Source organism: Lissotriton vulgaris, chromosome 1_1, assembly GCF_964263255.1.
Source record: "Lissotriton vulgaris chromosome 1_1, aLisVul1.2, whole genome shotgun sequence".
Classification (NCBI taxonomy): Eukaryota; Metazoa; Chordata; class Amphibia; order Caudata; family Salamandridae; genus Lissotriton; species Lissotriton vulgaris.
Genome location: NC_141685.1, coordinates 1,992,744,818 through 1,992,759,194, shown reverse-complemented (window position 1 = coordinate 1,992,759,194; position 14,377 = coordinate 1,992,744,818). Strand labels below are relative to the sequence as shown.

Here is a 14,377-nt window from a genome sequence, read left to right as displayed (position 1 = left end):
CTGACAGCATGGAAGAACGGCTTCGATTTTTGTATGGGACTGGAACAGCCTATTTTTGTGGCCAGGAGCTGCCCAAGCAACTACAGGGGGGTGTGGTTGGAGCCGCCGGTGGCCGGGGAGGCGCGTCCACTAGGATAAGTCTGAATGTATGCGGCGCTGTGGGGATACAGGGTAAGGGGGCGGGGGAGGTGTGGGTTATTGTGTCAAAGATTTGTTGCTATACATCGAGGCTACGGCAAAGACTGTGCGGACATTGTGCGACCTTGGGGGGTTGGGAGAGGATGGGAGGAGTTGGAGAGAGGGGGGTTTGGTTGTCTTGAGCTATGTATTCTTCATTTTTTTCTTTGAATGAAACCTGCAAAAGTCAGTTGCCTCCGTGATAATGTATGGTATGATCCGGCAGAAGAGTCTGGTGTGCAGAGCTCTGCGCTGTGTTTGCAATTGACAAATAAAAATATGTTTAAAAAAAAAAAGTGAATCCAGTGTACGAAAGATATTGGTCGGAATTATAACTGGCAAGTTAGTAAAACAATATAAAAGTCTCGGGAGCATCACCATTTTGGAGATGGCGACTCTGCCCATCACAGATAAAGGCAACAATGTCCAAAAAGAGGTTTGTGATCGGAAAGACCTAATAGTTTTCAAGAGGTTATCATCTATCAGGTCTTGCGTGGATCTATATATTTGTATACCCAAATATTTAAAGGTTTGTGGGGCAGTTTTTAAATACAGGTCTCTGAATTTAATAGTTTTAAGTATGTTGCATGAAATAAGCATAAGATTTATTGGCGTTTATTGCGAAGCCAGAGATCAGCTCGAATTGTTTAAATATATGAGGGATAGGTTAAGTATCTGTAGTAAGGTCCTTTAGGTAAAGGATGAGGTCATCAGCGTAGGTGGATATTATATGCGCAGAGCTATTTATTAGTATTCCTAAATCTACAGCATCTTGACGGAGCTTAATGAGTAGAGGTTCCACCGCTAGAACAAATAATAGCGGTGACAAAGGGCATCCCTGCCTAGTCCCTCTTGCTACAGGGTAAGGAGAAGATATGTGAGATCCAGTTCTAACTCGCGCCGTAGGGGCCGTATTCAGTAGTTTCACTCATTGTATATATTCACGAGGAAGGCCATACTACTCCAGAACTGTCAGCATATAATTCCAATTAAGGGTATTAAACGCCTGCTGCATATCAAGGGATATGCATCAAGCTCTACGGATAAAGCCCGATACGGTTTCCATTATGGAATATAAACATCTTCTATTGAAGGAAGTGTTACGACCAGGAACAAATCTGCATTTGATCAATGTGAACCAGTTTGGGAAGATAGGGAAGGAGACGGTTAGCCAAAAATGTATTTATATGTATTTTATATTCGGAGGATAGTAAGGAAAGGGGGTGGTAACTCGACATATCTCGGGGTTCCCTATTTGGTTTAAGAAGGGAAATGACAAGGGCTTGCATGGTGGTCAATGGTAGAGTGTATTTTTTATAGGCCGTTTTATATAAATTTTCCAAACATGGGACTAATTTGTCAGCATAAGTCGAATAGACTTCAGATGGTAGACCATTTTAATCCTGGTGTCTTGTTATTGGGTAGATCTTTGATGGCCGCTTTTATTTCCATTCTAGTTATAGGGGATGCTAGGTCTTTTTGGACATCAGCGGTCAATTTGGGGTACGGGAGGGCATCCAGGAAAGTTAATTTGTGTTCCTGCGACGTGTCAGTTGGGGCACTGTATAATGCTTCGTAGTAGTCATGAATTGCAAGATTGATTTCTGCTTCGGTAGATACCACTGTGCCATCAGGGAGACTAATGTCTGGTATTGGCCTGACAAAGACTTGCAGTGAACACTGTTAAAGTTATTTTTCAGCCCTTTCTGCCTTCTTGTGTTTACCAGACCAGATATCCTTGTTAAAATATCTGTTGTGATTTGATGCCTTCAAGGTTTACCTCATATGCTTCCTCTTAATCCCTTGGTGATGCCACAGTGTGATCTTAATCTGGTCCTTACTTTTCTCATGTACAATGCTTTTGAGCCGATACATAGCTGCCCTCTACACCTCCTGACTTCTTGCTTACCGTGATAACTTCAGCTCATTGCATAAGTGAGCTTCAGGCTTTTTCAGATTATCCTCGCGCCAGCAACTTCCTTCATGACAAACAGGTGTTGAGGACCAGAGCAGCCTTTCTGCCAAAGGTTGTGACACCCCTTTCATGTCTGACATTTCATCATGCTTCTTATATTCTTTGCTTCACCTCAACCCTCAAAAGATGATGAGACTGTTCGAGGCATGTGGGCTGCTGAATTCATATCTGTGCATAGATCGCCGCCTAGTGTTGGGTCCGGATGATTGCACATTGTTGTCCTGGAAGAGTCTTCGAAGTATCACGAGATAGGTGGCTCCTCCCCTGGACTACAGTGTGCGCATGGGCATCGACTCCATCCTCAGATTGTTTTTTTCCGCCATTGGGTTTGGATGTCTTTGAATTCCCCCTTGTCGGAATCAATAGAAAACTTTCTTAAGACCAAAAGGTCTTTAGTCTAATACGTCGGTATCGTCTTGCGTTCGGTCTTAGTTATTCCAGCTCGGTCCCAAGCCGGATTCCCTACACCCGCGTGCTTTCGATGCAGAAGGCCCAGTCGACGCTTCAGACCCTATCGACCGTTCATCATGGACCGTAGTCCATTTAAGAAATGTCCCGTCTGCAACTCGAAATATCCCCACATCGACGTCCACCCGGTGTGCAACAAGTGTCTCTCGCCGGACCACGATGAAGCCAAGTGTATGGCTTGTTCACGCTTCAGGTCCAAGAAGACTCTTAAGCTTCGACGAGCTGCGCGCCAGGAGGCCCAGCATGCTGCACCGGCGCCTGTGTACATCTTCGATGCAGGGGATGTCGAGGAAGAATCTATCCAGGACATTAGTGAGACGAACCCCGCATCGGACGTCGACTACGACACGGATGCAGAGATGTTCGAGGCCGAAGAAGTCGTCGACGAGGTAAGACGACGACGGGGCCCTCAGGGCCATAGAGGATAGCTCGGCAAAGAGCTTCCTCAAACTGACTCTGGGGTCGTGCCAATTCATAAGGCACAGGTAGAGGGATCGCCTTCGGGCCTTACCCAAGATCTTACCATGGGTTCTACGGCCCCGCCTTCGGGCTCGGCCACGGACATTGCTGTTGAGCCGCACCCTGGCAAATAGAAACCGAAAGTGAAACCTACGGTCTCCACACAAACTGTGCAGGTGCCGTCCTCGAAATCGAAAGTGCGCATCGTTTTGGTGGGCTTCAAGGCCTCGGAGCCCTTGGCGCCGAAGAAGCAGAAGGGTGCTGTCGAGCCAAAGGCTCAAGTCAAGGGCGTCGAGACAAAGTCTGCCGCGCCGAAGACTAAAGTCAAGGTGATCGAGCCGAGCGCGTCGGCGCCGAAGACGGTCGACACCGGCAAAGGCCTCGGCGACCCGAAGAAAGCTCTCGGCGACCCTAAGAAAGCTCTCGGCGACCCGAAGAAACGTCTGGATGACCCAAAGGTTCTCATGACTCAGCGTCAACAGGACAGGGCCAAGAGCAGCACACCCCGAGAGTCGACTCCAGGTGAGGCCTCGAAGGATTCCGTTGAACCGGCCCGCCCATCCGCCACGTTCACCAAGAAGGTGACAGACTCCCTACAGCGCATCAGGGACAGGACCTTATCGGTCGGTCCGAAGGATCCTCCGCCTCCGAAACCGGTGGAGAAACCGCATAAGGCGTCCACGCCCATCCATTTTACGTTGCCGCCAAAGACGGCGCCGAAGGCTTTCGCTCCTAAGGCTGTCGCCAGCGTTCCCGGGAAGGTCTCCTCAACGCCGAAGTCGTCAACGGTGGTCCCCGGCCCACAGCCTCGACGACCTTCAGTGGACGAGCATGAGGAACGCTTCATTGATGCCGAAACGGGCAAGCTTTCCCTCCACAAGCGGAAAATCGCCCCGGAACACCCAATGGAGTCCTACAAGATCCCTCTCAAGAAAAAGAAGGACTCCCGTCTTGGTGGAACCACTCTCCCCACAGACTCATGATGTTTCACCCACTTACTCTGATGTGGACGCTGGAGAGGGGGATGATGAGGACGAGTACAGTTATCCTGTCTATACAGACCCTGAGGATACCAACGAACCCTGGGCCGCTGGTGCTGACCCAGGTGATCCTCAAGCAGTACAAGACCCTCAACTATTATCTGCAAAAACGTCTCCTACAGAAGACTCTGCAGCTTTCAATGCCCTCATTGAACGGGCAGCTAACAATCACAACGTCCAGCTCCATGCTGACCCTGTGGAGTCCGACTTCCTTTTTGATACCTTCTCGGTCTCAGAAAGAACTGTTAAGACTCTGCCTATGCTGAAAGGTGTTTTAAAACATGCTGGTGAGATCTTTAAGGAACCTACCAGGGCGAGGGTGATAAACCCTAGGATTGAGAAGAAATACAAGTCAGCGCCTACTGATCCTACCTACATCAAAGGACAGTTGCCTCTGGACTCCCTTGTCGTCTCGAATGCCCGGAAGAGGGCTAATTCTCAGACTACGGGTGATGCTCCTCCCCCAGACAAAGAATCCAAGGTCTTTGAGGCATCGGGGAAGAGGGTAGCAGCACAGGCAGCCAACATCTGGCGCATTTCAAATACACAAGTGCTTCTGGCGAGGTATGACAGGGCACACTATGACACTCTGGAGACCCTGTTGCAGCACCTGCCTGATGAATACAAGGAGGCGGCTGAGATGCTTATTCAGGAAGGGAAGCTAATCTCTAATGCTTCGATTAAGTGCGCTCTGGACGCGGCTGATACCGCAGCCAGGGCTGTCAACACCAGTGTTATGCTACGACGACAGGCCTGGCTGAGAATCTCTGGATTTATGCCGCAAATCCAAACCACCATCCTTAATCAAACAGTGAATCCAGATCACCTGTTTGGCCCGGAGGTTGACATCACCCTAGAAAAAATTAAAAAGGACACGGAAACTGCTAAATCCATGGGTGCCTTACAGTCCCAGCAGTTTCGGGGTGGGTCTTTTCGTCGCTCAAGCACTAGAGGCGTTTCCAGAGGCCAGCTCTCCCAGTCCACGCAGTACTACAAGGGCAACACTCAGTCCACATGCACCAACAAAAGTCGAGGTGGATATCGTGGTAACAGCACCAAGGGCAGAGGTCGTGGAAACAACAACTCCAGATCCTCTGCCACCAACAAACAGTGACACCTTGTCACTGCCCCCCGACCACACAACACCGGTCGGGGGGAGACTCCAGCAGTTCCTGCCAGTCTGGAAGTCCATCACCACAGACAGGTGGGTCAGAAAACTTGTACAATACGGTTATTGTCTGGAGTTAACGTCCACTCCACCCAACATGCCCCCAAGACACCGTCCTATGTCGGCCGAGCATTTGCACTTATTGCAGCAGGAGGTCACCGTCATGCTGCAAAAAGGAGCAATAGAGCTTGTGCCTGTGCAGGAAAGAGGCACAGGGGTCTACTCCCTGTACTTCTTAATACCAAAAAAGGATGGGTCCCTCCGGCCCATCCTGGACCTCAGGCCACTCAACTACTACATCTTGTCGGAGCACTTCCATATGCTGACCCTGCAGCAAGTGCTCCCGTTGCTCAGTCAGGGGGATTTTCTCGCAACTTTAGACCTCAAGGATGCGTACTTTCACATTCCACTGCACCCTTCACACAGGAAGTACCTCCGGTTCACCATACAAAACCAGCACTACCAGTTCAAGGTTTTGCTTTTCGGTGTCACCACGGCACCCAGGGTGTTCACAAAGTTCCTGGCGACAGTGGCGGCGCACCCCAGGAGACAGAACATCCATGTCTACCCTTATCTGGATGACTGGCTCGTCCAGGCAAAGTCAGCCCAGCAGTGTGCCGCCCACATGTCCCACACCATTCACCTCCTGCACGATCTGGGATTCTCACTGAATTACCCAAAATCCCACCTCCAGCCCGCCCACATACGGCAGTATCTGGGTGCGACCATAAACACTCTGGCAGCCACAGCACAGCCAAATTCAGTGAGGGTCAGCAGCATTCAATCGCTGATACAAAAGTTCAGACCTCAACACTCGCTTCCAGCAAGAGTATTCATGCAGTTGATAGGCATGATGGCCTCCTGCATCTCCATAGTCCCGCACGCGAGACTACATATGCGCCCGCTTCAGTAGTGCTTAGCACGTCAGTGGACTCAGGCTCACGGGCAGTTGAAAGACCTAGTGTTGGTGAGCTGTCGGGCATACAACTCTCTGCATTAGTGGAATCCACGAAACCTTTGCAAGGGACGACCGTTCCAAGATCCTGTGCCACAGATCATCCTGACAACGGACGCTTCTCTCCAGGGATGGGGAGCTCATGTACTCCACTACACTGTGCAGGGACTATGGACGCAACAGCAACGGAAGATGCACATCAATGTTCTCGAACTGATGGCGATCTTCATGGCACTAAAAGCCTTCAAAGTACATCTGTGCAACACGGTCATGTTGATCCGGACAGACAACATGACGGCCATGTACTACATTCAAAAGCAGGGAGGAACACACTCTCCGCAGCTGTCTCATCTGGCTCAGAGCATGTGGAAGTGGGCCATTCAGAGGAACATCTTCCTCATGGCGGAACACCTCCCAGGCAAGGACAATCAGATGGCGGACCTGCTCAGCAGGTACAGCCACCAAATGCACGAGTGGGAGATACATCCATCAGTACTCCAACCGTACTTCCAAAGGTGGGGTCATCCAGAGATAGACCTGTTCGCCACAAGGGAGAACGCAAAATGCCAAAGCTTCGCCGCCAGGTTCCCACACCCACAGTCGCAGGGCAATGCGATATGGATGAACTGGTCAGGCAAATTTGCATACGCTTTTCCCCCAGCACCTCTGGTACCGCTGGTGGCACGCAAGCTCAGGCAGCACTCGATGACTCTCATCCTGGTTGCTCCAACGTGGGCTCGCCAGCCATGGTACACCACGTTTCTGGAACTGTCCGTGGTACCGCATCAAAGGCTACGCCTCACACCCAGCCTTCTGACGCAGAGCCATGGCGACATTCAGCATCCAGATCCTCAACAGCTCAACCTGGCGATCTGGCTCCTGAGGTCTTAGAGTTTGGCTACCTACACTTGCCTCCTGACTGTATGGACATCATCGGGGAGGCAAGGAAGCCCACCACAAGAGCATGCTATGCGGCAAAGTGGAAGCGGTTTGTCATTTATTGTGCAGACCACAACATTAACCCACTAGATGCATCTATTCAGAACATCATTTGTTATCTTTTCCATTTGTACAAATGTAATGTGGTCCTCAACCGGCTGATGGGTCCTCCCTTTGAACCACTGCATTCCTGCGAGATTCAATTCTTGACGTGGAAAGTTACTTTCCTTATAGCGATTACATCGCTGCGACGAGTTAGTGAGCTACAAGCACTAACTATCCAAGAGCCATTTATTCAAATTCATTCTAACAGGGCGGTGCTTCGCACTAACCCTAAATTCCTTCCTAAGGTAGTGTCTCAATTCCATATTAACCAAACTATTGAATTGCCGGTTCTCTTCCAAAATCCTGAGTCATTGGCGGAGAGGATGCTCCACACCCTTGACGTCAAGAGGGCCCTGATGTATTACATCAATAGAACCAAGGATTTTAGGAAAACTAAACAACTATTTGTTGCCTTTGCGCCACAACACAAAGGTAACCCCATTTCCAAGGCTGGTATAGCTAGGTGGATCGTTAAATGTATTCGGATCTGCTATCTGAAAGCCATGCGTACTCTCACCATTCCACCAAGGGCCCACTCCACCAGAAAGTTGGGGGCCTCCATGGCTTTCCTTTGAAATATTCCTTTGGAAAACATATGTAGAGCAGCCACATGGTCTACCACACACACATTTACAAAGCATTATTGTGTTGATGTGCACTCCAAACAGCAGGCAGCTGTAGGGCAGGCTGTTCTAAAAACACGTCTCCAAACTGCTGCAGCTGGCACGGGCGGCCGCCGCTAATGGAGGGACTACTATGTATTCTATGCACAGATATGAATTCAGCAGCCCACATGCCTCGAACCGAATATGCTACTTACCAGTATGCATCTGTTCTTGGCATGTAGGGCTGCTGACATTATTATCGCCCGCCCTCCTCCCCGGCGCATGTAGCAGCTACAGAATTCACCTATACTTCTAGCATGGTCATCATTCACTTAGTTTCACTCCATCTTGGCCACAATGGCTAAAAACAATCGGAGGATGGAGTCGATGCCCATGCGCACTGTAGTCCAGGGGAGGAGCCACCTATCTTGTGATACTTCGAAGACTCTTGCAGAACAACAATGTGCAATCATCCGGACCCAACACTAGGCGGCGATCTATGCACAGATATGAATGTCAGCAGCCCTACATGCCAAGAACAGATGCATACTGGTAAGTAGCATATTCGACATAATTTGGGCCCCGAAAGAGCGCTGAGATTTTACATTGATCGGATCAAAGACCATTGGGTAGACGATCAGCTCTTTGTGGGGTTCCTTTGGGCAGAGAAAGGCATGCCAGTGCAGAAAGGGACTTTGTACAGTTGGAAAGTCCTCTGCATTAAGACGTGCTACATGCTGGCCAAGAAGCACCCTCCAGAAGGACTGAAGGGCTCATTCCACAAGAACCAAATCTGCTACCTCTGCATTGGTGCACAGAATGCGTGTCCCCGATATTTGTCAGGACGCAACCTTGGCATGAGTGCACACATTCTCGGAGCACTATTGATTTGGACAGCCAGATGTTTTACGCTATTCGATCTTGCAGGACTTTTTGGTCTGAATCATCCCACAGACCCTCTAATCCAAAGGTGAGGAGTCTATGGGTAGAAGTCTCCTCAGAACAAATTATGAACTTTCAATAATTCTCTCTTGTGGATACTCTACCGAACCGAGTACGTACCACCCTCCGACCTCCACGTTCTGTGGAATGACTTCTTTTCTAGCGAAGAAGGTTTCAGATTAGAGATCTACACACTCATTCAGTTAAATGTTTTGTGAACTCTGCATCCGAATTTACTCACAGTGTCAAGAAAGAATCTCATGCCTGTGCGCTTGGATGGCGCTTATTTACAGCTTCAACTGCCGCCTCTGGGACAGAAGAGGTAGACGCAGAAGTGCACAATGTGCTTACCAGTGCTCAGGGGCTATGCTAAAAAATCTTCCAGATTCTGTCGAGATTCTGTCGGGCTCTTGAGAATATTCTCAAGGTGAGGCATCTGCACTTGGAGTATCCACCAGAAAAAGTGTTACCACATAATGTATTCACCAGATATACCTGACAACATCCACTAGATGTTGAAGTTGTGTAGAAGACATACGTTTGTTCCTACATGTGTGGTAAGACTGTCTAGTCTTCAAGATATTCTCAGAGAAAATTTTGAACCACTTCAAGGGAGTCCTAGGTTTCTCCATACTGGCCTATCCAGTGGTGGTTCATCTGGGACTTCCCCATCAGGAACTGGAATTCATTTGTGAGTCAGACAGGCTTCTAGTGGGACAGATGTTATGATCATCAAACATGTTAACTGCTGGGCACCGAAAAAAGAGAGAACCCTAAAATACCCCACTGTGATTACATATGATATAGCAGCTTTTGTTAAATGGGAAACTGACTCACAAACACACAAACACACAAACACACACACACACACACACACACACACACACACACACACACACACACACACACACACACACACACACACACACACACACACACACACACACACACACACACACACACACACACACACACACACACACACACACACACACACACACACACACACACACACACACACACACACACACACACACACACACACACACACACACACACACACACACACACACACACACACACACACACACACACACACACACACACACACACACACACACACACACACACACACACACACACACACACACACACACACACACACACACACACACACACACACACACACACACACACACACACACACACACACACACACACACACACACACACACACACACACACACACACACACATTGAAAACATTTGGAACCTATTAATAGCACATGTCGGTCTAGAGTTTAGCTGTTTTACAGCTCTTAAGTTGAGAGCATTACATCTGTTCATGTACAATTGAAACGGGGATGAAAGGGCAAGGGAAGTTCACTCTGATATTAATATGGTTAGTTAGGGTATACTGGAAGAGACATAGAATCACCCTAAATGGTACTCAAAATAGAGTTCGTTTAGGGAATAAAGTAGGAGAGATTTTAAAGAAAATGGCCATTCAGAATTTGTTTGAAAGGGTGGCTACTGAGATGCTTCCTGAAGGTGGAGAGAGAAGTTATCTTATGCAGTGTAGGAGGTAGAGTGTTCCATGCTGAGGTGCCAGCCCTAGCAAAGGATTGTTTGTGGGCAAGTGTGGTCTTGAACGTGGGGATTTGCAGCAGGAACATGAAATAAAAGTGGACTATGTTACAATAACAGATTCTTTTTTAAAACGGCAGTCAAAATTTACTGATAAAAAGGCAACTTTTTCTAGTCGTACATTTGCAAACTGTATAGTATTTGAATTGTAGTTGTGTGTTGTGGAGTACAAATTTACAAATACATTTTATATTTCAGATCACAATTTGCAACAATACAAGCAGCATACAGCCAGAAACATGCAGACCTTGAAAATGCATTGAAAGCTATTGAAGATCTCAAAGTGCGAGAGGTAAATAGGCTAACAAAATACATCTGAAAAGTGTGCCTATTTGTTGTTTACCATCGATGAGCACTGTTATGGGGGCTCCTTATCACTGCTAACTGTAAAACAAGCCTGCAGTTCAGGTGTAATTTTGAATAGAAAACATAAAGCAGTCTGAGCAGAATCTCCTTCTCTTTGCTTCAACCAAATGTTTTATGTTCTATCTTGACTCCTTATTAGCGCGCATTGGTTAAATGTTAGTCTAGCTTGTCCCAGATTGCCTCGCAGAGTATGATGCTAATAATTCCACTATTGTATCTTTCTATAGGATGCTTGCCAAAAAGTATGAGATGTATCCACAAAAACTTTATTTTATTTTCAGAGTTTTGTATAGCGCGAACAAGATGCTTGCAGATATCGGAGCGCTTTACATACATATGAGAGGAGAGCGCAAAAGAAAAATAATAAGGCGATTCGTACATACATATGAAAGGAGAACGCAATAAAGAAACTTAATAATGTGATTTGTGCAGGGACCACACAAAGCCAGGTAGTAGAGTGTGATTGTGTGTTCGATTGAGGCACTGAAATACAAGGGGGAGGCAAACAGTAAATGCATAGTTAATGTTCAAGGTAATTTAGCCATGAGGATAGATTTGACTTCTTTTTTGAAGGAGGCAGTGGATGAGATGAGTCTCGTTTCTGGCAGCAGGGCATTCCAGATCCTTGGGGCCATCCCTGAGAAGGAACGCTTGTAAGTTTTTTTTTTTCTTGTGGAATCTTTGTGGTTTCTAAAGGAGAGTTTCTGTGCTTCTTGTGGCTGTTGAGCCTCCTGAGATTGTCAGTTTCTGAGCAATGTAGCTGGGCGAGCTGTGATGTAAGGCTTTGTGAGTAATGCATGCGATTTTCAGGTGTATTCTGGCTTTGAGCGGTAGCCAATTCAGAGATTTTAAGTCCGGAGAGATGTGCAAGCGTTTATTTGATCCAGTTATGGGCATTGATGGAGGCTCTTAATGGTGCGGTTGTTGATAGTGGGAGGCCGCAGAGGGCGGTACTTCCATAGTCAATCCGAGGGATAACTAGTGCTTGAACTGCAGTTCTAAAGTCGTTGGCTGGGAGGAAAGGTTTCAGCTTTCTCAAGGTATTAATTTGGAAATTAGCTCCCTTGGTTGCATTGCTAATATGCCGTTGTATATTGAGATTGGAATCGAGGGTGATACCTAAGGATTTGGCTGAGTCTACAATGATAGGTTGGACGTTGAAAGCAGTGAGGTGTTTCAGTCAGTCCTGGGCGATGGGGATTTTAGAGGGGGGTGCTATTAGGAGGAATTCTGTTTTTAGACCATTAAGTTTGAGATGGTTCTCTGCCAGCCATGCTTGTGTGTCTTTAAGTGTTGAGTTGAGAAGTTTGAGGTCTTCAGGGGATTGTAGTTTGAGGTAGAGTTGGGTATCATCCGCATACATGTGGAATTGCACATTAGAGGCATGAAGCAGTGCGGTGAGTGGCTCCATGACTATTTTGAACAGGGTCGGTGATAGGGAGGAACCTTGCGGTACACCAAGTGTAACTGGAACAGGTGTGGACATAGTGTTATTAGTTTTGAATTTCTGGGTCCGGTTATGAAGGAAGGAGTTGAACAATTTGAGTACTGTCCAAGAGATGCCCATTCTGATATTCAACAGATCGAGTAAGTTCTCGTGTTTGACCGTATTGAATGCAGAAGAGAGGTCAAGTAGGATGAGGAGGCAGGTGCCGTTTTGGTTTAGAATTTGGAGTGAGTCGTCAATTATGTGAGTCATGGCTGATTCTGTGCTGTGGCCTGCACGGAAGCCGAATTGGTGTTGGTTGAGGAGGTCAAAGTGATTGATGTGTTTAGTCAGTTGGAGGGGGACACATTTTTCTAACAGTTTGGCTAAGGTAGGGATATTAGAGATGGGGCGAAAGTTATGTGGGTTTCTTAAGTATGGGTGATACTTGTCCCACTTTGAGGGAGTCTGGGATAGATCCTTGTTGAAGAGAACTATTAATGATTTTGGTCCAGAGCGGGAGAAGCCATGGGCTAAAGTCCTTTACGGCGTTTGCAGGTAGGGGATCCGAGAGGTGGTTGGAGGGCTTCAGGGTACTTAGGATCTTGCCTATAGACTATTCTGTGTATGTATCAAAGGATTCCCAAGTAGCATTGTTTTTAGTTTGACTGGTGTTTTGCTGATGGGGTATATTCATAGGTTTAGGTTCCGTGAGGAGATCCTTCTTGATGTTGACTGTTTTTAGGTTGAAGAAGGTAGAGAATTCTTCACAGGATGGTAGCATGCTGGTTGTGCTATGCATTCGCTGTGGTTCATCTTTGGATTGAGTTTTGATTAGTTCAAATAGCTTTTTTGGTCGAAGTAAGCATTTCTTTTTTTCTTCAGAGTATTGAGGTGCATAGCTGATGGGGTGGATCTCCAGTTGCGTTCTGCTAGTCTCATGTCTCGTCTATCCTTGTTAAGCAGACCGTCATACCACGGATTTGAGCTTTTGGAAGAGACTCTCTTTAGCTGAAGGGGGGCAACTTTGTTAATTATCGTAGTCATTGAGTTGAGGTAGTGATCGGTAAGGACCTGGATGTCGTCGTTGCCAATGGGGGGTATGAGTATGTTGTTGCTGGGGGAGGGTGAGGAGATGGGATTGAGATTCCTCAAGTCTCTTTTCCATACCTTGGGTTTGGTGGATTGGGCTGGGTGAAGTTTCACAAGTTCATTGATGAAGAATGTGATAATGTGGTGGTCAGACCAGTCACAAGGTTGGATTGAGTCTCGTTGGATGGTGTCACCTTTGGATATAATGAGGTCAAGGATAGAGCCTTTGTCATGAGTAGGGCTGTTGCAGATTTGGGTTAGGTCTAAGGTTTTGAGGAAGTTTTTGAGACTGTTAACCACAGAGTCGTTTTGATCATTCCAATGAAGGTTGAAGTCACCAAGGAATATTTGTGTGTTTTGTCGACCCGAGTTAGTTGTGATCATGGCCATGATGTGTTTAGTGAAGCCGAGGTTGTCACCTGGTGGGTGGTAGATAAAATGTAGAGAGCACACTGGATTGCCCTCGCTGTTGACGTCGAGGCAGATGTGTTCACAAGAGGAGAATGTAGGGGAGATGGCTCTGGTTACTGAAAGGCTACTGCGATAAATACGTGCTATTCCACCTTCTGTTTTGCCGGTCTTGTCTAATCTGATGATATGATAGTTAGGGGGAACTAGAATGTTGATATGGGGGGATGAGTATTCAGTTAACCAGGTTTCGGTGAGTATGGTAAGGTCTAGGTCATGTGCGATTATGAGGTCGGCTATGTTAGATGCATGTCTGGGGGCAGATCTGCAGTTAAGTAGTGTGCATTTGAGCCGTGGGCTGAGAAGGGAGGTGGCGGGGTCCAATGTGAGGGTGACTGTTTTCAAATTGTTAGAGATGGTGCCTCTAATATTTTGAGTGGGGGGCCTGTGAGGGTTGGAGAGGTTGGTGGGGATGGGAAGGTGAGTGGAAGGTACTGAGCTATTTTGAGGGGGGTGCGTGTGAGTGTTGGAATGGATGGTGGGGATGGGAAGATGCGTAGTGGCTATGTGGGTGGTGGGAGCGGATTTGTAGGAATGTAGTAGGG

The 14,377-nt window shown here is 47.5% G+C and overlaps 1 protein-coding gene across 4 annotated transcripts in view; it reads left to right on the top strand.

The window, feature by feature from the left end:
* The window catches only part of OPTN (optineurin), a 543,667-nt gene that overhangs the window by 369,460 nt on the left and 159,830 nt on the right, over positions 1-14,377 (top strand). For all 4 annotated transcript variants that reach the window (XM_086919860.1, XM_086919852.1, XM_086919855.1 and 1 more), the window contains one exon: positions 10,679-10,772. In XM_086919860.1, the coding sequence (XP_086775986.1) occupies positions 10,679-10,772 (94 nt within the window). The remainder of the gene's footprint in view (positions 1-10,678; positions 10,773-14,377) is intronic.